The sequence below is a fragment of the Beta vulgaris genome, chromosome 6, assembly GCF_026745355.1.
Source record: "Beta vulgaris subsp. vulgaris cultivar EL10 chromosome 6, EL10.2, whole genome shotgun sequence".
Taxonomy (NCBI): Eukaryota; Viridiplantae; Streptophyta; class Magnoliopsida; order Caryophyllales; family Amaranthaceae; genus Beta; species Beta vulgaris.
Genome location: NC_079207.1, coordinates 3,520,288 through 3,545,741, shown reverse-complemented (window position 1 = coordinate 3,545,741; position 25,454 = coordinate 3,520,288). Strand labels below are relative to the sequence as shown.

The window sequence follows — 25,454 nt, the reverse complement described above, 5'->3', positions numbered from 1 at the left end:
CTCGAGCCATACATGTTGCTAACCAAGCTTACGAGTCAACCTACTTTCATGCCGCGCAACAGCGGCTTCCGCAACCCTTGTTGTCCAGCGTGAACCAACACGCAATACGGCAACAACAAGTAGCTAGCCCATGTGGTCACACACAACCAAATCTACTGCCAAAAAACCAACCCAAATGCCTCAATCAGTCAATTGTGAGCTGGTGGCTTAAGGGTGTTAACAGAAAGTCAATAAATCAGATTGGGGATTTTTCTAAACGACTTTCATCATTTAACTTTAGGGTAATGTTATATGTAGCCCTCAGGGCTACATATAAGCATTAAATACATGTCTTAAAATGGAAATAGTTTATGAATTCATGACAAAATTTCACATCATTTGAGGTAATAAATGCTTGATTCAAATTTTTATTTCTATTTTAAGCTTCTTATACATAGCCCTAAGGGCTATGTATATCATTTTCCTTAACTTTGGGTAATGTTATATGTAGCCCTTAGGGCTACATATAAGCATTAAATACATGTCTTAAAATGGAAATAGTTTATGAATTCATGACAAAATTTCACATCATTTGAGGTAATAAATGCTTGATTCAAATTTTTATTTCTATTTTAAATGTGTAAACGTGACCGATTAATAGGGTATATAACAGGGGACTATTTTGATCATAGAAATTAAAAAAGAGGCAAAAATAGAGGCACCTATTCTATTCATCATTGAACATCATACTCAAATTAACAGAGGATTTTACATATTTTGCCAACTTCATACACAAATTCATACTCAAATTAATATGATACTATAGATATATTAACTAAATCCACTACCGAAAAAAAAAAGTCAATTTAACAACAGGCAAAATTTATTGCCCAGGCAAACATTGAAACATACACTCAGCTTAAAGGCTTTGAGAAAAACTTGGTTCATGAGATTCTCGCGATTCACACCAAGTATCACATTTCGCCCAATGAAGAAGAGAGTTTGCTTATTCGGTCCACTTACAAGTATAAAGAAGGTTCCTAACTAATGTAATCAATAATAGTAAGATAAGTTTCTCTAGTAACATTTTTTGCATATTATGCGTGCGTGTCATATCTAACCTTTTTTTTTTCTCAGTTACTTATTCATCACTGTTACAAATTTTTTTTATTCAGTCAGACTCTTATAATTATTTTTAAAATTCTAATATGTTTTTCTAAGTAAATGTTTCGTTTGTTTTCTTAGTTATTTGTTCATCATTATTCAAATATATTATTATCGAGAGAAGAAAATATAAAACAAGAAAAAAAAAATTGAGCTCCAATAAAGTGGAAGAATTTGTGTATTAGGTTCACTGGTTCAGTCTTTGAATATTAATAAAGCGGAAGAGTTTGATTTATATAATAGAGATTACCAAATAATAATCAACATTTAGGTTTTAAAATGTTATAAGTATAATTATTAATATGAAATTTATGTGTATATTTTTTCTTCTGATTGTGTCAATCAAGTTATATTGTCAATTTAATTTTCGATCAGAGTTTTTCACACATATGTAAGACGAGGAAATCATTCTCCTTAATTTAATATTTAATTGAAATTTTAAATTTAATTCCATTGTTAACCTGTTCAATATAAATGGCAAGTAGGTAAAAGAAAAGATTATTTTATATATATGGCAATTTAAATTCATTAAGAGTATATCCGTCATTTTTTAAGGGGATACCATCTTCCTACCCCTTCACTTATATAATAGAGATTATATGGTGGTAATTTCTCCGATATCAGACATCTTGCAAAAACAATTTTATGCTATTTTAGCAACAAATAATAGTGATTTGTTTTTAACTGTAACCAATAACCGTAGTTTCTTTTTCTTTCTAGTTGAGAACAAATAAAAAATATGATGTCATATGACATATATAGTAATATGACTTTTTTCCAACGTCAACAAAACATATATATGTAGGCTTAGTTTGTTGCTAAATAACAACAAATGGAAAATACGACGTCGGTCATCTAGCAACAAGTAATAAGACATATGCATTTCTAATAGGCAATAACAACGAATAAAAAAATTATTGCCATCATTTGATGGAAAATTAAAATAAAAAGATTTAGGCTATATTTTACAACACATTTAAGTCATCTTAAATGAGTAAGTGCTAAAAAGTTTAAGTCACCAAAAATAAATAGTCGTGTTTGGAGATCAGATAAGAGCTTCAATACAAAATTGAATAAAATTGAGTTGCTATCAAATATAATATCTCAATTTAAAGTGCTAAAAGTTTCAGCTACCTTATCAGTAATCACTCCAACTCCTTTCAACTACCTTATTAGTTTCAACTCTATTTCGGCTTATGTTTCCAAACATAGCCTTACATAGTTGAAAGGAAAAGAAAGGAGAGAAGAAAAGAGATTAAGCCATAACTTCAACAGACTTGTCTAAGAAAACTAGAAAAATAAGCTAGAAAAAATGGAAAATTGTTGGCTACTGTCATTGATACTGTTAATTCTTTCCTTCACCTTATTTTTGAAGCTCTTAAAAAGACAAACACCACCAATAAAATTACCACCAGGTCCTCCAAAACTACCGTTGATAGGCAACCTCCACCAATTAGCATCAAAAAACACCCTCCCGCACCACCGTCTCGCGGAGCTAGCGAAGGTGTATGGCCCTATCATGCACCTTCAGCTAGGGGCAGTTCCAACTGTGGTGATATCATCGCCTGAGATGGCGAAAGAGGTGATGAAAACTCATGATGCAGTTCTTTGCAGTCGCCCTAAGATGATGATGCCTGAAGTTGTGTTTTATAATTGTAGCGACATTGCACTGACGCCCTACGGCGAGTACTGGCGCCAAGTCCGCAAGATAGCCACACTCGAGCTGTTTACCACGAACCGTGTTCGTGCGTCGCAGCCCATCAGAGAAGAGGAGGTCCGGGATGTCATCAAGTCCTTAGTTCCTGAGGCAAGGGCAGGCTCTGTGGTTAACCTCAGCAACGTTATATTCACCCTCAACTTCAACATCATTTTGAGGTAATTCATTAGCCTACTATTTAGGGATGTCAGTGTGACGATTTAATTTAAACCGGAGATCCGTCTCAATGGGGCGAGAATGGATCTAGGTTTGACAGGTAGTTAGCGGAAAAGATGGAGATGAAAATTGTACTGGCTAATGGTGATGGTGTGGATCGGATTTTATGTTACACCCCATCCTCACCTCCCCCACCCATCCTTCATTCCATGCTTATTCTCCTATCTATTAAAAAACATATTACATGTTGAACTATTGAATTTTTCTTATATGAATCCATTTTATATTAGTAATAACCTTATTTTGCAAGGAGCACTAAGTTGTCATGGTTCACTTTGCCAATTGAAAGATTGCAATTTTTTTTTTTATTAGGAAATTAAGTCAGTCCAAGGACTAACCCCTATAAGGCTACTAGCCTGTAGAAAATACCAACACATTGGCTGGTAAGACATGCATAGTATGCAAATGAATACCCCAGCATAGTGCTAGGAGTAAGGATCGAACCCCTGACCTTAGGAGCCAAGGGGGAGCACTCTACCCACTTGAGCTAACTCCTATCCTTAAATTGAAAGATTGCAATATGAAGAGTGAAAAAATACAGATATTATATCTGACACTAACTCTTGAAGTTTGGTCACTTTGGTGCGTGGATGGTTGGAGTGGGTGATAAAGTCGAGTATGAAGCGGATGTGAGTGCCCAAGCGGGTGGTGGGGTGACTGTGTGAGTGTGGAGGGATTATTCTCCACACCTGTCCCCAATTACATACCTACTACCATTATAGTTTTAACTTTTACATTATGTACTTATTTTTTTAAAGGAATTATTAATATGTCTGATATGAAGTATATATTATCCGCTTATTGATAAAATCAGAATAATGATGAACAAGAATGGTAAAGATGGAAAAGAATTTAGAGAATTAGTAGCAGACGTTGCAGAAGTCATCTCCGGCTTTTCAATCAGTGATTTATATCCATCCATGAACTTCTTAAGTACTATTAGCGGTATGAAAGGGAAACTCAAAGGGATAGTGAAGAGATTTGATAAGCTGATGGATCCAATAATTGAAGAGCATATGTCTACAAAGAGACAGGGAATAGAAGAACAAGATTTGGTGGACGTTCTTCTAAAATTTCACAAGGATGATGACCTAAATCATGGCACTGAATTTTCACTCACCACTGACAATATCAAGGCAATTGTTTTTGTAAGTTTCATCTCTAATCTAAATCAATATTTATAGTCTATACAATGTGTGATTCATGATATATATAGTATAGTATAGGTATTGGATCACTGAAAACAAGGCTTAAACTGAAAACTGAAAATCGGATATTTTGCTCATTTTAACAAATTTTTGTTCATTTTACAAATTTTTATCCATTTTATGTTTGTTTGGTCAATTCATGTTTTTGCTTATTTTATGAAATTTTTGCTCATTTTAAGATGATTTTTGTTCATTTAAAAAACTTCGCTTTTTGTAAGATATTTTGTTCGTTTAAAAAACTTCGCTCATTTTAAGATATTTTTGTACATTTTACGAATTTTTGCTGATTTTATGTTTCTATTTTCAGCAAAATTTTCTTAAAATAAGATGAAATTATATTCGACTTTATAAAAATAAGTTGGTATCTTGAAAATTCGAGACGAAAATCTCATATAATTTTACATATGTTTTTTATTGTATATGAGTGAAAATTTTATGGTCGCAATTATAAAATTTGATCAGAATACTCAAATTATGTCAATTAATTTCGGACGGATAGAGTATCTATACAAATATATTAAAAGGCGTACTAAAGCAAGTCTACATGTCATATAACACTGTCCTTTTAGTTGTTTCATTGTATGTCATCATGATACGAAAAAATTGTAAAAACATGATTTGAACAAGGTTCAATCACAAGACCTCAAGTTAATATACTTAAGTTCTAACCAATAAACTATGCAACATTAGATGCTCTCTTTTGACATGAATATATTAATGACCCGGGACATCGCCTGGACCTAATAACTAGTTGAAATTGAAAAGAGGGGCCTGGATTTATTTTTGCCTTTATTGTCTATTGCATGAGATTATTATTAAACCATTGGTGTTGAACTTAATAGCCTTTGTCTTAATTAAGAGTTATGATCATGAGCATATATTTATTTACCAAAATATACAGGAATTATTCGGCGCCGCAAGTGAAACATCTTCAACAACAATAGAATGGGTGTTCTCTGAATTATTAAAGAATCCTAAAGCAATGGAAAAGGTTCAAACTGAGGTAAGACAATTATTTCAAGATAAAGAAATGATGGTGTGTGTTACTAGTATTGACAAACTCCAGTATTTAAAATGTGTAATCAAAGAAACATTACGACTGCATCCTCCTTTCCCTTGCTTGGTCCCAAGAGAATCCATGGATGAATGTAACATTGAAGATTATGTAATACCTCCGAAAACTCGAATTTTCATCAATGCATGGGCTATTGGAAGAGATTCTAAATATTGGAAAGATGCTGAGATGTTTAAACCTGAAAGATTTGAAGGCTCTTCAATTGATTACAAAGGAACATACTTTGAACTAATTCCGTTTGGAGCAGGGAGGAGGATATGTCCTGGAATGGGACTAGGTATAAGCACAATTGAGCTTGTGCTAGCCATGTTACTCTACCACTTTGATTGGAAGTTACCTTATGGAAATAAACATGAAGATGTCAACATGGATGAAATCTTTGGCATTGTAGGAAGGAAGAAAATTGAGTTGCAAGTCATCCCCTTACTCTATTCTCAAGTTTCCATTCATGGCCTTGTGTCATAGCTTGTTTATTATTGAATACTACATAGAAGGATTATTATGCTGATTTGCATTATTACTACTTTCTCATTGTACACATAAACACCTTAGCTTGTTGGACATTGGTAGATGGTAGACTCGTGTCTACCATTCAAAAAACATAGAATGCGTGAAACTAATGTACATCACCTGCTCTTCAATGAACATGTGAAACTAATGTACATCAACTGTTCTCCAATGAACATCGATCTCGACGATTCTCCTCTGTTAACGTTTTATCTTTATGTTTTTTAGTTTGTTTATTGAAAATATTTCTTTGTTCATTGTTTTTTTCTTTGTCTGTTCATTAGGTTGAGTGGTTGTTCATCAGATATTTCTTCTTATGTTCATTTTTTTTCCTTGTTGTTCATTGCTGATTTAGATGTTCATTAAGTCTCGTGTGTTGTTCTTGTGTTCTTTTGCTTAGTTTGTTTATGAAGGATGTTGTTTTATTCATTATGTTGAATGGTGCGCACTATTTAGATGGTAGACTTGTGTCTACCATCTAATTTGCGACTTGTTGGAGATTACATGCTATCTGACTTCATTATTATTTTTGTCATGACTACTTTAATACTCATGCAAATTGTAATGCAGAAATGCTATTAGAAATGTGTATTAAGTTAAAAGTATTAGAGCATGTTGCACTCGAGTTCGAAAATGATTTTTACCGATCCGGATTCGAATGCAGCAAGATCTTTCAAAACTCGATAGGTTGTCATCCCTATTTAATTTTAAGTTGGCTAAGGGGAAAACCATTTTTTGGGGGTTTTGGTCACGCATTCGCACTCATGAGCAGGGGTGAGTGTGGATCGGATATCCAAAATCGTTAGTATCTAATATTCGTATCCGATCCAAAATTTTCTGATATTCGTTATCCGATATTCGAAAATCAGATATAGCAAATATTCGATATCCAATTCTTGTGCTCTCAATTACTTCCTCCATTTTCTTCTTTACTTGGAACACTTTTTTTTCATCAACTCCAATGCAAAATTTGGTTAGGAGAGAGCTAGAGAGAAAAAAAAAAAAAAAAAGATAAAGCACCATGTGATTGGAGAGAGAATGAGTGATAGAGAGAAAGGAAAGCAAAAGTAGAAAGTGTTGCAAGTAATTAATTATTTTCCTTTTAATAAAGTGTTGCAAGTAAAAAAAAAAACGGAGGAAATAAAAAAATTCAACATTTAATTATTTTTCCCCAAAAGGTAAAGTTGAAGCATATATGATACACGTTGCCGTTATTTTATATATTGGATTGGATATCAGATTTTTCTTATCTGCTCATATTTCGGATATACTTCAAACATCAGATATCCTAAATTCAGAAATCAATATCTGAATTGAATCTGATATCGAAATTTTCGGATTGGATATCCAACCCAAAATATTTTTCCAGATCAAATATCCAAAAGAATTGGACCGGATCCGAATTGAGTTATCGGATATTTAGATAGTTTTGCTGAGCCCTACTCATGAGAAGCATGGTGTATGAAAATGAAGTTATCACGCACAGAATGGCCCGAAAGACAGGGCTTAATGCAACACACCCAAATCAAGCAAGGATAGACAGATTAATGTTAGATCTACTTAGACCCACCCAATTTGACAGATTATAGTAGTACTACATGAGAAATGATAATAAATCGATTTCAAGGTGTTAAAAAATATTTAATGTGGGTTGCGATAGTTTTGGAGGAAAACTAGATTGGATGATAAACAAAGTTGAGCATCATTAACGTGAGAAAAATGTGGTATAAAAATAGAAATGGGAATTTTTATTAATAGGTGATGTTTTTTCTTCAGCTAACAAGGAAAAAATGTTACAAAAACTCATCGACTTTTACCCTCATGCCCTGAAGTTTACAGCACCACAAAGTCAGCCTGTTCATAGGAGGGCACACCTAAAAGCAGTCATATGAAGGTGCTTTAATCCAGGATTAACCAAGATGTGGATCTGTAAGACTCACAGTACCTTTCCATGTTTTCGTATCATACCTCATACGTAAATTTTAGGAACAGGAAGATCCTTGATCTGCATCTGCTTGTACATCCATTGACGATTTTCTGGAGTTACATCACCCCCGAGTGAACGGATAACAGACCCGCCACTACATGTGCCCACTTTACAGCAGTCTTCTAGGGATAAACCTTTGATTAAACCATATATGAACCCACTGGCAAAGAGGTCACCGGCTCCTGTGGCATCACATGGTTGTGCTTCCCCTATGGCTGAGAGCTTCACCGTCTGCAAGAGAGAACCACCAAGAGTTCATTATATCTGATTATGAATATTTGGTTAATATGAAGTTGATGTCACGAAATAGACCCAACATGATGCACCATTTTATCTGAGTAGACCAGACAAACCTCCTTGCCATTCTTAGCAATGCAACCCTTGGAGCCAAGCGTTACAACAGCCCATTGGCAATGCGTGGCTAGATAATCAAGAGCAGCTTCAGGGCCTGTGTCTTGTTTACCCCTACACTCAAGGGGAAGAATATGGTTTCAGAATGTATGCAAGGGTAAAAACTCAGTCAAGATTATAAATAATTTTTGGAGAACAGCTAATGAACCAAACCAACCAAGCCTTAAGCCACTGAGCTCAACCAGATCATTGGTAAGTTCCGCGTAATGGAGAATCCTATGGGGAGGTTGAGTTAGAAGCCTAGCAAGACCCTCTTAAGCTGGGCTTTGAGACCCATGCAAATTAATCAAAAGCATAAATTACTATATATTGAAGAAATATAGTTCCACTAGTACTAATGTCAACCGGACAATCTCTACGCTAACGTTAAGCATGATCAGCCCAACTAGTAGATGATTCCACGCAGTTGTTAAAAATTCACTTGTAGATTGAATGTCTTGCTTCTGGATGTAATCTTGTATACGAAGGTTGAATTCAGGGAATACTATATGAAGTATGTCAGATGCAAGAAATCTGGGTTTACAGGAACTTGCGCACTCATGTCTGACATGTGTGTCTAGTTGTCCGACTCGGCTGTTTTGTGAAACTTTTTCATGGTTTTGGCCCGAAATGAAGTGTCCCACACAAGTCCGAGTGTCGAGGATCTAGCAAAGAGGTACTTGAGGTGAAATAAAGAATCAAAAATAACATAAACACATTAGCAGAAAACAAGGTTTACACTTCTAATCAACAGAAAAGGTTTCAGAGAAAAGGTTTGACTATTTCACTCAACTCATGCAACTACTAGTTCATAAGCACCCACATGCAGTACATATTGTAAAGAAGGTAGTGATTACCTCACAACTTCCATCGCTTCATCTTCATTGGCAAAACAGAGATCAATATCTCCAGATTCAAGCAGTTCTATCAAAGCTAACTTATGACTTCGTACCATCTGGCAAAATAAAAGGATTTGAATGAATCATCAAAACAGAGGGGATCACATCAGGCTGCGAAGATGGGTGGGGAAACATCAACAAAACAATTATAATTTTTTTTAAAGTATATACCTCAAAACTAGCCAAGTCCAAGGAGACAAGAAGTCCATCCCGTTTGGCTATCTTAACAGCAGCATGTATAAGTTCAAAATTGATTGCTGCAAATCTCATAACCAACCACTGAACACAAAAAAAAAAAAAAAAAGTTAATAACTCAATCTACTTTTCCAACAAGAACATGCACAACCACAATATGCCCAGAAGAGCATGCACTAAAATATGCCAACATTACACATTTGCTTCTTTACCTTTTACCTTTTCTTTCCCTGTCTTGAGGAAATCGGAACTAGGATTAATTACTTACACCCTAAACTATATTTGGGTTTTGTTGAGTAACAAAACATAGATGAGAGCAAATGTATAATTAACATTCAAGATTTGGCGGATAACCACATTTTAGATCATCAAATCAGCAAAGGAACAATTATGACTTAGCAGTTTGGCAAGCTTGGTACAGTTACCTTAGAGCCCCTGAAGTTATCTTCACTCAACTCATCAGCCTGAAAGAGACGGTGAAGGAGTAAAGACAACAAGTTAGATCAATCAAATAAGTCAGTATGGCCATTCATCGCAACTTTGCGTCCTTATCATACCAAAATACCAAAAAACACAAACAAGGAGTCCAGGCAACACCAGAAACATGGGAAAAATCATGCACCTTAAGTCTAGCAGCCTGTGAAAGGCATGGCCGCATTGTACGATTACCAACTGCATCAACCAAGCAGACGCACTGTATTGCATATTTATTCAATTCAGAATTTCAGATACACAATAAATAAGACATACATGAGATACATTGTGTTATTATGTTTGCTCACTTGGGCAGTGGCTTCCTTCTTTGTTCTCAATCTTGACAAATCAACATCTTTAGAGTTCATGTTATGTATAAACAACTTCCCTTGCTCGTCATCACCACATGCACCAACAAGACCAGAACTTATGCCAAAGCATGCGGACAAACCTCGAATTGTATTTGCTACACTACCTCCACCGAGAGTCTTAAAGGTAGACGGGTCATCTTCAGATGGGGTTATATGCATTTTGACCTCCTTGAGAATGTGGTCCACATCCGTCCATGCGACCTAATGCAATGAGAATACAATTAAGAGGAAATGTCAAGAAAAAAACAGATATCTCAAAAACCAATCAAATGACAAGCAAACAAATTAAGAGTCCCTTTCTTCTGTTGGAGATGTATTCCTTTTTTAGAGCCAAGTTGATCGAAAATTATTCAGCAAAAAAGTTGGAGTAATATGCCGTCAAAAGCAAAAGTTAGTTAAGATCGTAGATCTTTTTTTACTGCATTTCTCATTTAGAAAGGAGTACATACCTAGTACGCTAGTACCCATTGGATAGGGCTTAAAATTTACTAACAACAGCTAAAATGAAGGACCTAAAAAGAGAATTTGAGGAACATGGCCTACGAACTCGCGCCACTGAAACTAAATTCCATGTGTGATATACTTTGGTAAAACACAACCAATTACTACTAAACTCTAGGAAACGAAAAAAACCAATTGGTAAACATGAAGAATTAAACTAATAACTCCCTGATACTACTAAATTTGAAGCTATTTCAACATCTTCAAAAATAGTATGATAACAATAACTTCTGGATTTACATCACCACCAAAGTGAGAAATACCAGCTTTTGGAACCAAACACATGAATCCCAATTTCCATCAAAATTACCATGCTTTATAATAGTTTACTTATAAAGCGATCATATGTCAATGCTACCCATCATTAACATTCCTTCCTTGTCCTCTAAAATTCTATCTAAATTCTCAATACCAAGTTAACTCCCTCAGAATCACTTTCTATCACCAGTGCATTGGTAGCAAAACAAAGCATAAACAGCCAACTGATAGATTGCTTGTATTAAGTACAGAAATGCAATAAAAACAAACAAACTAATATTATAAATGAATTAAGAACATTTTACTGCTCATAAGTAGCAAAGTAGTTTGACCCAAAAAAAAACGAAGTTCCCAGTTACTAAAAGTTCATCCTGGAAAGCATAATTGTACATGTCCAAAAAATTTCTTTTTCTACATTGTCCTTGAATAAGCTTATATGAAGATCCCTTGGAATGCGAGAATCGAACCCCTATCACAAGGTGGAAGAACGGCCTCCAACCAACTATGTCAACCTTGACTCGTATTTCTAATTCCAATGTTGTTTCCCAAAAAAGAACCAATTCCCATACTATTGGAAATACACAAATTTCCAATATGTATCCAATTAAATATTCAATCTAATCTATAGAGTACAAAACTAAAAATCAAGAAATGGGAAGATAGAATATTTAGGAAGAAATAATTACCGGAATAGAACCACCCTTTTCACCAGAAATAAGATTAAGCAAAGACCAATCAACCTTTGCTACATAATCAACAAGAGCAGATGGTTGAAGACCCAAAACTACAGGAGCTTTATCTTCATTCCCATTCCCAATTCCAATTCCAATTCCAATTCCAAATCCGTTAGAATTAGGGTCTGCCCCCATTTATTTACCTTAACAAAAACAAAAATAAATACTCCTCTTATCTCAAAACACCACACCAGTGCACCACAGCACACGCAGTGCGTGAGTGAGTGCGTGAGTGAGGAGTGAGGAGTGGGTAGAATTGTAGAAATGATGAGAGAGAGAAATAAGCGGTCCACTTGAGTGGGGGAGTTTCTTATAGAAGTAAGTAGTTAGAGAAGGCTCACTTTTCTATGACTATTTAGTACAGGCTACAGTAGCCGCAAGTTAGGCCCACTCAGATTTTCTACTGCTTTTTGGTTTTTTCGGATCGACTTTGTCTCCCTCTTATATCATAAATCAGAAATCTCCATAAATATCAGGGAGGCTGCTGGGACTGGGGACCCCTCTAGGGATAGCAACGTGTCGGACTTGGACCGGATTATATATAGTCCTACTCCGAGTGAGTAGTTTGGAGGGAAAAACAAAAGAAATAATTGATGTGGATCCCACCACTAACGGAGTTTAGCAAAATCTGTTAAGTGGTGGAAATTTATAAAAAATTTGTAAAGTTTAGGTGAAAATTTAGGAAAAAAAATATAAATGTAGGAGTTTCTAATAAGTGAAAACTTAAGGTGGTTTTGTACAAATTTTCCCATAAATAACACATCAACCTAAGTAAGAAAAAAGGATTGATTGACTCAAAGTCGGAGTCGGATTATTTTGTGAGATCCGACTCCGACCCTCCTCTTACTCGGAGTCGGATTACTTTTTTGTCGGAGTCGACTCGAATTTTCTCCTTCGAATCGGAACGGACTCGGATCGGATCCGGACTAGGTTGTCATCCCGTCCCAATTGGGTTTTTTTGTACGACTACCAGTAGATAGGTTTTATTCGTATAAAGTATCCTTGGTAGCGTCCTTTTAATATTATGATGAAATTATATTCATTTCATATGTTGGATATTTTGATACATCAACTAAATTTTACAAGGTAAGGGAAGTTATTCCAAATAACGGGATCGCCTCCTCTCGATTATACTTCCTCCGTTTCTTTTTACTCGCTATACTTCTCATATCACGGACTCCTAGGCAATTTTCGGAGAAGAGAGAGGTAGAGAGTAAAAAGATAAGGGACCCATGTGGGAGGAGAGAGATAGAGAGAGTTTATTGCCCAAAAAAGAAGTGTAGCAAGTAATGTGAAACTTCCCATAATGGAAAGTGTAGCGAGTAAAAAGAAACGGAGGAAGTAGTTCTTTTATGGTTCCAGTAGACAAAACCAATCAAAACTGGTTCACTATAGCCATTTTCTGATGGCGAAGACTGCATATGTGTTATGTTACAACCTCTCACAGACTGCATATGTGCTTATTTTTCACTTTCCTCTCAAGAATAAGCAAAATGGACCTCCATTAATCATGCTAAGATGAAGCGATTCCGTAATTTTCGCCTGGAGCATGCCTCAAATGTTGACCAAATGACAAATGACAAACAGGACAATTCATTCCACAATTGCTATTCTTTTATAGTAAAAGATGCCTCATGACTCATTCTTCTATCAGCAATTAAGAAGAGAATCTTTGAACTTGTCTGATGCTTCCTGTATAAGGTGCATGTGAAGAGATGGAGTTTCATGCGCCCCTACAGTCCCACGTCAGGGCAAAAAATCTAGGGCTATAGATGTAGCATGTAACCATTTGCAGCCCAAAACAAAAACAAAAACAAAAAAAAGGTTAAACGACAACTGCAGAAGTCACAAAAGAGCCTGTGTGACCCGTCATATAAATAAACTCAAACCCATGTGCTGATGTGCATAATAGACTAATAGAGTGATAGAGTGAGAGAGACAACAATAAATTTCAGATAAGAATATATGTATGGCCTACAATGCTACAAGCTTTACAATGCTGAATTCCAAAATAATAGTACAAAGAGTAATATAAATAGCATTTCAGGCCGAAAGTTATCAGTGGAAAAATAAAGAATATGCAAATGCATGAAACCTTGTTATCCACCAAACCACCACAGCATAAAAGGAGGCTTTATCACAAAAATGATGAGGATGGAAGATTAATATATTTCCATCTTATAGATAGGAATAAACATCCGATTTCAAGAGATTTTCTTCATAGATTATCCTCAATATGGCGAAGAAAGCTCTCAAACATCCCTATGACTGTTGAAAATATCAAAGATTGCCCCTGAGATATTTCAGAATGAATGGAAGAACAGAGAAAATCACACCTTCAGCAAATGCCCATAGGGTAGTATAATATATTAAAATATCCACTCAGCGAGATTCACATTTAGCAACTAGCAAGCTAGATGAATTTCAACTTTCTCCATTACTACACTTTTCAAACTTTTCCCTGCCTCTCAATGAAGAGAGCTAAAATCAAAATAAACCAATTGCTTAACTCAAACCCGCACCAGGTTTCTTCTGCCACTTATGAAAACATAGGCAGCTGGAAAGGGCAATTTATGATAATTTGACACCTACATTCAGACTGGCAGTATTATCAACTAAGTTCCCAAGATTCTGAGGTGTGCAAGACTGATAGGCGAAGGCCACAATGGCTCGTTGTGTCCTAGCCTTTAAATTAGCCAACGTGTTTATACTATCATAAAAGGTAAAGTGACCATCACCACAGACGGAGGAAAACCAACAAAATCACCTGCAACATATTCCAAAATGGTAGCAAGCCTAGGAGGGGTGCCCAAGTAGAAAGCCATAGGTGCAGATTTATCTGGTAGTGTTGTCAGAAATAACAAGCTCTGCTGAGTTGTATTCCTCATCTTTAGGAGTGTATCTCTTGCGAAGCACCTTTTGAAATTCAGTCTCATCAAAGCTCTTGGCGTTTTCGGCAGCATGAACCTGTGCTAGATTAGAATAGTTACTGGCTGACAGAGAAATAAAAGCCATCTCTTCTTCTGTGAGGTTCCTCAAAAATTTTGCAGGATTCCCAGCCCAAACCTGTTTGACAAATTTAAATATGCAATCAATAGTAATGGGTAAATGGCAATACAAAACATAATCAGCAGCAAAGCAAAATTTTCATGAATTTGTCTTTCTGAAGACACTCATACAAAAAAACATTAGAGTTGACATTTACATTTGAGAGAACTCTAAAGAACTGTGAAAGTCCTTAAATAATGAGGCAATTAACGAAGCAACAATATATATAATATCCACTGGAGCACCACTCCACCCACGACCTGCCTAAGCTCAAAGGCTGCGACAACAGGAGACTGAGATTACATAAGCCGATCCCCAAAAAGACTAACATCATTTTGATGGAGAGGGCATTATGATGTGAGACTAGTTTTTATGATAATCTGAGGTATATCGAGGTGACAACTAGCATATGGTTATCTAACTTGTTCCTTTAAAACAGCGCAGGGTTCCTCTGGTCCGAAATAAAAATGCCACATATCAAGTTTGTACCTCACAGTATGGTGCTACTTACAGCATTTGCTTTACCTCTCCCTTCTGTTATTCATTCATGCTCCTATCATCCGATTTGCAGTTGCAGGACCAATTTCCTCACTCTACCCGTCTACCATCACTCCTCAACCACCTATGTGATTTTCTCTTCTTAGCCCAAGAAAGTGTACAAATTCATCAGTCCAAGCATCTCATTGTGCTTTTAAAATTGTGCTACAATTCAAATTTAGGCCTCCCAAAATAACAGATAGTAACTAACGTTGGTACATTAAACTTTGTAGTTTGTACAATTCGCGTACTACATTGGTGTCATAGAGACATATGTAGTTAGTGAGGCATAGTTATGGTATTCCAACTCAATAATATCCCATTTAATTCCAACTTATCAGGTCGAAGTCATTCAGAACATAAAAACTCAAAAACATCCCATACAATCATCGAAGACCTTTAGTCTTTATGATAAGAGCAAATGGCAGAGTATATCAATTATCTGACCAAGAGAAGTTGGCTTTCCGGCTATCATAAATTAGGAAATCAACTTACTTTGTACTTATTCTATCCCATTTTTCTTTGCCCCATTTTTAAATTTAACGATAGCCAACAATGCTTATCTCACTCGCTTAATATGCCAACATCAAACGTTGAATTACTACAAATGAAGCAATTGAGTATAAAAGGCATATTTTAAAATTGTATCAAAAAAGGAGGAAAGGTGATGTGGCGACACATTTTGCTACTGTAATCTACATGCACTACAGTAGTCAAAGGCTGCAAAGAAGGTAGGATGGACGGATTACTATCCAGAGGTTCCAATTGTCAGAAGATCACGAAAATGTTTCTCCTCAGCTCTCTACTTTGCTGCGTAATGTTCTTACTCATTGGTATTGTGTCTTATCTGAAAGGATCTTTTTAATTTGCACCTCCTCGATTATCATAATATTAATCCTCGTCTATAAAAATTGTGAGTTGATGATGGAACAACGATCCTTTTGACAGTGGGATTCAGTATGCAAAAGGTTTTAACTGCTTAAAAGAGAGGTTGCTAATACATTGACCTTCCTGTTGTGGTAATATATGTATAGGAACTCCTCAAAAGTTGTCACGTCAGATCTAATCTGCACTAAAAAGAAAAAAAAGGCAACATATATAAGTTAAGGACAAACCTCCCCACAAGGGATCCTTGTGTTCTGTCGTACAAGAGATCCAGCTGCAACCATGCCATGCTTCTCAACTAGAACACCATCGAGCAAAGTAGCACCCGTACCAATAAATGCCTCATCCTCAACAGTGCATCCATGTAATACCGCACTATGACCTGTCAAATCCATACTTAGGTTGCCTCAAGGCCCTCAACAGAAACTGTATACAACTATTAATCTACAAGATACTGTATTCACTGACCCACAGTAACATTGTCCCCGATAATAGTTGGCAATACTTTCCCAGATAGGTTGGATTTTGCCACATGAACAAGAGAATTGTCTTGAATATTTGTCCCAGACCCAATACTAATAAAGTTCACATCACCTGCACAAAAGAGTTCTCTTGTAATATTGGAAACAAAAAAAAAAAAAAACAACAACGAATATTATCATAAGGGTGCACTAAATACTTATATAATTGACATAAAAAGAAAAATAGAGAACTCGAAAATTCTAGGAAACAGAAAATTGTAGAGTTTTTGGTTGACTGAAACACTAATCAATTTCTACATCCCACAAGATGGAGGAAGTTACTTACCTTTTCCCCCTAGATAAGTAGAACTTCAAGTGAGTAGTTTCACTTCCCATGATCTAGCAAACAACTTTTTTCAATTCACACTAATCACAAAGCTTCCTAGGATGTATCAATTCTATATTGAACCCAATAGCCACCAAATGCATGGTGGATTAATGGGTGAGATCTCACTCTTAGGGTAGTATTAAGGCCATTTTTGCTTAGTTTATTTCATTTTTTAGTTTATTTTCCCTTAATTTCACCTCTTGTATTGTTTAATTTTCTCTTGGTATATATATTTGCCTCCCCTCCTACTTTTCTTCAATCAAGCTCCAGAAAGCTTTAAGAGGAGTCAAAAAGAAGAGCAAAAGGAAAGAAGATTGCCCCGGAAGCACAAACACATGCCTGGGACCAGGAACCCTTCCCCGGGCGCTTGAGGAGCAAAACTTTCAACCTCCTGTACAAAAAAAGAGGTCTCTGTATACCGCCCGAGCTTATGTTCAGCCCACTTGGACTCTCCTGTTCAACCAGCCCGGGCCCCTTTAAGCCCGTCCAGGCACTAGCATTTTTTTTGGTTTCTCTTCTTTACGACGATTGTAATTACAAGGAGTATAAATACTACCTTACCCTACTTTGGAAAATTTCAGACATTCTAGAACCTTAATATGAGATTTAGTGTAATAGAGAGAAAGCTTGGCTCTAGAGGTGTATTTGGAGATTGGGAATCAATGAAAAGTGACGAATTCCTTTGAAATTCTGATTTTCTAAGTAATCTTTTCTTTCTTTCAAAATATTTTTATAAATTTCTAGTTCAACATTTTAATGCTTTAGTTTATGTTTTCATTGTTTAATCTTCATGTTTAAATCTAGATAAAGGTTTCCATCTCTTTAGTTTCACCTTGTTTCTTCTTTAGTTCTTGTTTTTATTGTTGTTTTAAGCTCTTGGTTTTGGATTTCCTTGCCTTGTCACAATCCCAAGTGTTTAGTCACCTCAATGACCAATAGCAAATGATGAGACAAGATATTGACACCATGATGCTCCAACAAAATAAAATCTTTCATTATCATGCGGAGCAAGGTCTTGTTAACCCCTTGGTCAACTACCCCAACATGCGGACTCAATGTGAGTCGGTTTGTGGTGGAACAATGGTCAACTGACATACCTTTTTGGCCTCTCGACCACCACGAAATGACTACACGGTGTCCAGCAGGACCGACCCTGAGAGAGATGTTTCCTACCACTTTTATGATCCTATCCTTGAGAGAACATTGAAGCCCGCTTGGCTACTATCCGTTGTAATTTTTCGAGTTTCTTTTTCTTTATGACATTTGTAATTAGAGAGGGTATATATACTCCCTTACCTTATTTTGGGAAAAAAAATCCATATTTAGAATCCTAATCTTAGTTTCTTTGCGTAAGAGAGAAAACTTGGATCAAGAGGTGTATTTTGGAGATTGAAAATCAAAAAAAAAGTGACAAATTTCTTTGAAATTCTTATTTTCTCAGTAATCTTCTGAATCCTTTCTTTCTTCCTCATTATTTTTTTACAATTCTAGTTTATCATTTTCATGCTTTAGTTTCATGTTTGCATTGCTTAATCTTCATGATTAATGGCTTAATCTAGATTTAATTTTTCATCTTTCTTTAGTTTCTTCTTTAAATCTTGTTTTTACTTTTGTTTTAAAGACTTGATTTTGGATTTCCTTATCTTTGGATCTGTGATTAATTGTTAGTTTTTCCATGTTTAAGGTGTTTGGTAGTTTAATGGATTGTGAGTAGTTCATTAGCTAGGTTGGGGAGTAGCCCAATCATTATTTCTATTCTTTTCTCATGAGTAGATTCTGTTGGGATTGTTATGCTTGATTTTGTGCATTTTCAATCATTATTGTTGTTGGTGACTTAGTTGATGTAAGCTTCATCCCCTTTTGACCCATTCGTTGTCCCTTATTAGCTTGCGTTTAGGTGGATGAACTTCATGAATGAGTGATTGGTTGTTATACTTCACTTGGTTTATATTGACTTGAGTTATTTCAATTTCTATCTTGGTCTAGTTAGGTGAGGACACCTCGAAATACAGGTTTTGTTGCTATAATTAGGACTCTAAATCCCTAAGAAAGATTTTAGATGTGTTTAGGATTGTTTATTCTCTTTGCATATCCCCTTGCCTGTTAATCCCCATAGCTCTACTTGGTTTTTGGAGTTGATATGTGATTGTGGTGTTTCCCCAATCCTAGTATTTTTTCCTTATTTGATTGTGATAGTTTAAGCCTCCTACTTTAGCCAAAACTCGACGTTTACTTCGACTTAGCTACTCTTAGTGATTCTACCTTCGTGAGACTTCTAATCCTTGTGGTTCGACCTTTACTTAGCACTTAACTAGTTTAGATGGATAGTTAGGACTATTATTTGACCTTACAGGATGTAGTAACCACCTCCTACCCGTGTTCATCTACTAAGGTGAGAACCCCTTGAAACATAGGTTTTGTTGCTACAATTAACACTCTAAACTCGCTAAGAAACATTTTAGAGGTATTTAGGATTGTTTATTCCCTTTGCATATCCCCTTTGTATGTTAATCCCCATAGCGCTAATTAGTATTTGGATGTAAATTGTGATTGTGGTGTTTCCCACTCTTAGAGCCTCTCCTTATTAAATTTCGATAATTTAAAACCCTATCGTTTAGCCAAAACTTGACGTTTTCTTAGTGTTAAGTGGTTCTTACCAATTGGCTAGTTTAGTTGGATAGTTAGGACTTTATACAACCTCAAAAGTAGTCGTAACGAACTACTTTTGACCTTGTCCACGGAGTAGTTTCATAAGAGATAAAAGGAGATGACATGGAACACTAAATCTAGAAAAACCACAAAAAGATCCTTACACTTTTCTCCCTTCTAATGAGCCACGACGGCCCACTTAGGAACAAGAAAGAAAAAGAATATACCCTTGGACTCCACTTCCTTGAAGATCTTGAAGAGCCTCTCTGTCTCTTACGCAAAGTACTAATTATGGAATAAGTGTTTGAGTAATGGAACATTAATATTGATAGAATAGGATATTCCGTGAATATATTTTATATATAGTATTCTAATATAGATAGGTTTCCCAATACGCTTAGGACTATCACTAGTTGGTAGCTATAAATACATATAACAGATATAATACTTTGTACTTTAATCATTGTACATCACTTTGCACTTAAGTAAGGGAGTAATAATAAAAATATCTAGAACTTGCAATGAACTGACGAGGGCAAGGCAATCTTATCTCTTCAAATATGCCCTTGGACCAGCACAAAGTCAAAACCCATTGGAAAAAGAACATAGCATCCTGATTAACAACATACCAAATTTTGAATACCGGAAAATCCCAATTCTCAAGCACACCTAAGTAAATCAAGCTTTGTCCTCTCTTCACACTCTTAATCTAAATTACAGTATACTGCCCAACTGATCTACGTTCGATTAAAGAAAGAACGGATTTTAAATTATTCACAACCCAAAAAGAAGATAAACTAAAAGAGAGATTCTCCGCAAATTGACAGAGGAAGAGAAGGAAACTATTTGCATACTTCTCAACAGCATAGAACTAAACGAATATGAGTGAAATACATACTCTTGATAGTCAACCCTTTATATTGTCCAGTCAGCATTGCAATCTCATCTCATAACAGATTCACAGACCATAAAAGCAGCTACAGATGTTACTTAAATGATCAAACAAGCTTAACAGTCCATCAATTTCTTCATTATCTAATAGAACCCTTCTCAAGACCTTTTAGGACAAGATGCATTAGAAAGATGTGAGCAAACAGAATATCACATTTCACTCGACAAAACACCACATTAAATCCTAGCAACCAAAATTAGTTAATTACTATAAATTATTTCATGCAACAACGGTTTGGGGGGGGGGGGGGGGGGTAGAAGAGGGTCCCTGTACTGAACAGCTACTAGAACAAGTCCATAGACAACACCATGTAGACAAAATAATCATCACAACGTACGGTGGTACATTGTAGTGATGAATGAGCTTTTGTACTCATTCAAGGTCGTCTTTTAGGCTTCTTTTAAGCTTTGGTCGAGTCATTTTCGTTAGTTTTTAGCTTATTTTCTGTCTCCTCGAGTATTTTAAGTGTCCTACGGTAGTTTGTCGTTGCGTTTTGGTGTTGTTTGTGTTGCTTTACAGGTTCCCAAGGCGGCTCATGGCTTTGGTTGGCGTGCTCTCAACATGTGGAAGCTAATAGCAAGCTCATCTTGTAGCTTCAAGCTAGGAGCTACCGCTCCTTAATGGAGCTCCAGCTCAACTTCGCAGAACTCGTAGAACAGGCCATCACGAGCGAGCGCTCCCTCAAGAACCCCAGAGCGAGCGCTCTGAAGAGGTGTGAGCGCTCTGAAGAGGTGTGGGCGCTCTGAAGAGGTGCGGGTGCTCCCCTGTGTTTTCGCAAAAACTTTGTTTTCTCCGTCGCGATTTAATGTTTTATTTTTAGTGCCATATAAAAGCAAAAGGGCAGAGAATGCAAGGGGGGGCTGATTCTACTTCATTAGTTTAGTTTAGCTTTAAAACTTTCAAGCACTTAGTTAGTGAGAGAAACAAGAGAGAGAAGGGGTGACAACTTCAAATTCTTGTGGATCTCAACCAATTTATGCACTCTTAGTGGATTTTAAGATTGAAACTCGACAGTTATTCCTTGTAATGAGTAAGTTTGTACTCTTTACACTTGATTTCAATCCAAGTAGTTGCATGTTTTGAGTTTCTTTAGTTTACCCAATTTCTCTACTTGATTTCTACTTGCATGTTGGTAATTTGTGTTTCAATGTATGCTATATTGTTTATCATGAGTAGTGAATAGTCCTATTTTAGGGCTTGGGGTGAAAACCTCTCTTTGTGACCATAAATACTTGATTGGAGCATGTTAATGAGATTGTGAATGTAAACATTGAGTTTTACTGTGATTTGATTGCGGGTCTCTTTGCTTTATCACCATTGAAACTCTTCTAAGATCTCCTAATAGTAATTGAGAGGTGAATTTAGGACGTGTAGTTCACTAGACTCACTTGTCTTGAATTCACTAAGAGATTAAGTCTTTGAGTCAAGATTTTGTGAACTTGATGTAATTATGCATGTTAAATTGAGTAATTACCGAGAATAGGAGTTGCTTAGTCTAACATAGTACTAATTTGCTTGAGAAGGTGGTTTGTTATAGCATATAGTTCATTTCATCACATCCATACCTCAATTAACTAATTCCCCATTGACTATCTCATATGAACTTAGATTGGAGCCTCATCCCCAAAACCTATTTTCATCATATTGCATTCTCATTATAACTTAATTGTGTGTCCTAGTTTAATACAACCCTCAATCCTAGTTGTAATCGAGACTCATCCTCCAATAGTCCGAAATTTGTGTTAACTATCGGTCCTCCCTTGGGTTCGACCCCTTGCTTGCCCTTGCTACTTGTTAGTGGATTGTGTTGAGGTGTTTTATAAATTGTAATTTGGAGGAGATCCTTCGGGCCTTAACGACACCCTGAGTGCCGACTCCCCCACCATGTAGACACTTCAAACTTCAAGGCATAAAAAAAAGCTAGAAGTAGGTTGTCTACAGCAATTGCAGCTACAGGCATAACATAACAGAAAAAATGCATCGTTGCCACAGATTACACATTCTTAAACAGCATACTAGGAATGCACAATACAAAACTGAGCTAACAAAATCAAAACTGAAGCGGCTATGAACAGATCAATGTGGCAATTCATTACCTCTTAAAATGCATCCATACCAGATTGAGGAACGATGACCAATACGAACATCTCCAATGATAGATGCGCTTGGTGCAACAAATGCCTCCTTATCAACCATAGGCTTCTTGTCAAAAACATTCATGAGAGTCCGATGCCGAGACACTGAATTTATCACAGTTTCAGGTCAACAAGTCTGATCATAGTTTGTCAATGTGTACAGTATAAGCAAAAAAAGAAGCCAACAGGCAGAACAGAAAAGGTAAAAAAAAAATGTGACAACTATAAGCAACAAACTTTTGTGAATTTGAAACAAGAAAAAAGCTACTCTAAGATAAGAAAGAGTCCCCAAAACAATGATGATACACTTGGTGAAATTCTTTTATTCTTTTTGTTCTGCAGCCACTAGATCAGGACAGAGGTCTTCAGAAGAGCCACCGCCCACTTCAGAATCCACCTCAAAATATCCCCATGTCAAATTCCAACTTCAGTTATAAGTAGAACTGTAAAAATATATAGTTCCCAGTGTGATGAGGCAAAGAGATATAATAGGGTGTCTTAATTGGTTGCGCCCTTCCTAATCCCAAAACAATTTATGTGCTGATACTGTAGAAAACTGACCAATACACATAACCAACCAACCCCCCCCCCCCCCCACCCCCCCTAAAATTAAAAAAAAAAAACAAGATTTCACTGTTCATTGGATAGAGCTCAGATACAAACCATAACATGTTCTCTTTCTTTTTCATATTTTTGCCTTCTTGGGAAGACACAGAATTCTAGTTCACTACACTCTACAACATATTTTTGTGTTCATACTTCATAGATTAGAGAGAATCTCAACAAGCTATACCAAGTTAATTATTAATAGGACGATTATACATGCTTTGCAATAATTAGAAATACACAAAAGTATCAGCATTATATACAAGAAATGCACTTTTCAATACCTTGGTTATCATCTAAAGTCGGATACACAGACAACACTTGCTGAATGCAAACCCATAACTTAGCAAGAGCGGTGCTTTTAAAATGATTTCTAAAGCTACCAATATAGTGATTGCATTTCTAGTGTGTATAAAGAAAAAATTCATTCACATCAATCTAAGGAAATGAATTGATTCTAATGTAGGATTGAGTAAAATCTACTCCAGAAATGTTTTGAACAACTCTCCGGGATTCAAACCACTAATCATATTAGTTGCATTGTGTTCACTGTTTCCTTAGTTGCACGAATTAGAAAAACGGCATCTACATACACCATTGTTTGAACTGGACTTGCCACTGAATAATGATGGATATAAGCAACAACCCCGGGAATAATAAACTATGATGCAATTAAGAGAGTGTTTGGTTTGGTGGAAAACGATTTCCCATAAATTTGATTCCCCCATTTTCCTTTGTTTGGTTTGCCATTTGTGAAAGGGGGAAAACAGTTTTCCAAATGGTGGAAAAATGATTTCACAAGGGTGGAAAACACTTTGTTTCTCAAAGGAAGGGAAACCAATTTTCCTCCCAATTCTAATCTTTCTCTTTCCTTCCATTCTCATCCATACTCCCATTTTTCTCTTTATTATTCCTTTTCTCTCTAACTTCTCACAAAAGGAACCAAACAAAGGAAAATTCATTTACAATTGTTGTGTTTGAATGGGAAAACATTTTCCATTAAAAACATTTGTCGTCCAACCAAACAGAGTCTAAGTGCAATAGAAATAAATTTAAGATTGGTCCTAAAATAGATTCCATTAAATCCAACAATTTCTTAATTCCTCCTCAAACAACAAAGATTCACTCAATCGTATCCTAATTCAACTATTCAAGCACATTAACCTAATCAGCAATCAAAAAGGTAAAATTAGTCGGCAAAATCCGACATAAATCGACTATGATACAGGAAATCAACAATTGAAACGAAGAATTTTAAAGCGAGAAGAAATGAGAAAAGGAGAGAGAGAGAAAGTGTACATTGTTCCTGGAAGAAGTAGTTGCCCTGTAGACGACAACCAAGACGATCAAGAGCTTGACCAGACTCTCTGACCCAGAACCCTACTGTGTATATAGCTCTTCCCAATGTCCCCATTTTCACCTCTTTTCTTTGCTTCTTTCTCGAATTAGGAGAGAGAAAGTGAGAGTTAGGGTTCTGTGGAAAACTGAGAGGAGAGAGAAAGATAGTGAGCAAAGATTGATCAAGACATTAACACACTTTACATTTTACACCTTGTTTCATCTTGTCTTGTTTGATTACTCCATATGGGAAATGTTTTATCCAGTGCTAATTATTTTTTCCCCACCGCTTTCGACGAGTGAACTAAACTAATCTCCTACCAAAATTTGCATGGGTACCTCAAAGGACGATATCACTCCCAGTTGGGAAGTTTTCCATATCCAAGGCTCGAAACAATTTACGCAAAGGACTATTTAATAGAAAATATCATTTCTTGCTATGGAGTCCGCCAAGGAGTTGTAGATAGTAAATACTGTTGTATAAACATCAAATGTCGGATATCTTATGAATACGATGATGGCAAATCTGAAATATTAGGTTTGTCGAATTTCTTGTTTAGGTCAATGTTTTTTGTGATTCTTTCTGAACATAAAAAAAAAAGGGCAAGAAAAAGAATTAAGATGAGGATTTATGAAACAAGTTCTTACACTAAACTACGCAAACCCAATGTAGTAATATGACTTCTACATAAGAGACACACTACATAGCGGCCTATCAACTCCTGGTCATGCGTGAAGCATATGTAATACTCACACCTGCAGGCTGCAGCTGCAGTCATG

General features: G+C 36.0%; 3 protein-coding genes across 4 annotated transcripts; 1 reads left to right on the top strand and 2 right to left on the bottom strand.

Annotated features, from left to right (window-relative positions):
- The first annotated feature begins 2,270 nt into the window (after nt 1–2,270).
- On the top strand, nt 2,271–6,071 carry LOC104895056 (cytochrome P450 71D9). Its single transcript, XM_010681460.4, has 3 exons — nt 2,271–3,018; nt 3,891–4,224; nt 5,186–6,071. The coding sequence occupies exons 1-3, from the start codon at nt 2,456–2,458 to the stop codon at nt 5,822–5,824; spliced, it is 1,536 nt and encodes a 511-aa protein (XP_010679762.2). The 5' UTR covers nt 2,271–2,455; the 3' UTR covers nt 5,825–6,071.
- A 1,517-nt stretch (nt 6,072–7,588) lies between these two features.
- On the bottom strand, nt 7,589–11,997 carry LOC104895055 (uncharacterized). 2 transcript variants are annotated; one of them, XM_048646168.2, is made up of 8 exons: nt 11,628–11,997; nt 10,120–10,383; nt 9,960–10,031; nt 9,763–9,801; nt 9,314–9,421; nt 9,101–9,198; nt 8,180–8,318; nt 7,589–8,084 (listed from the first exon to the last, which is right to left on the bottom strand). In XM_048646168.2, exons 1-8 carry the CDS (start codon nt 11,808–11,810, stop codon nt 7,836–7,838), a joined length of 1,152 nt encoding a protein of 383 aa, XP_048502125.1. In that variant the 5' UTR covers nt 11,811–11,997; the 3' UTR covers nt 7,589–7,835. The 2 variants fall into 2 exon arrangements, with proteins under 2 accessions (XP_048502125.1, XP_010679760.2); XM_010681458.4 differs by having other exon boundaries at nt 8,207–8,318; nt 11,628–11,977.
- Nucleotides 11,998–14,012: 2,015 nt separating this feature from the next.
- On the bottom strand, nt 14,013–24,886 carry LOC104895054 (gamma carbonic anhydrase 1, mitochondrial). The gene is made up of 5 exons (XM_010681457.4): nt 24,636–24,886; nt 22,692–22,835; nt 16,614–16,739; nt 16,376–16,527; nt 14,013–14,741 (listed from the first exon to the last, which is right to left on the bottom strand). Exons 1-5 carry the CDS (start codon nt 24,748–24,750, stop codon nt 14,511–14,513), a joined length of 768 nt encoding a protein of 255 aa, XP_010679759.2. The 5' UTR covers nt 24,751–24,886; the 3' UTR covers nt 14,013–14,510.
- Nucleotides 24,887–25,454: the final 568 nt, after the last annotated feature.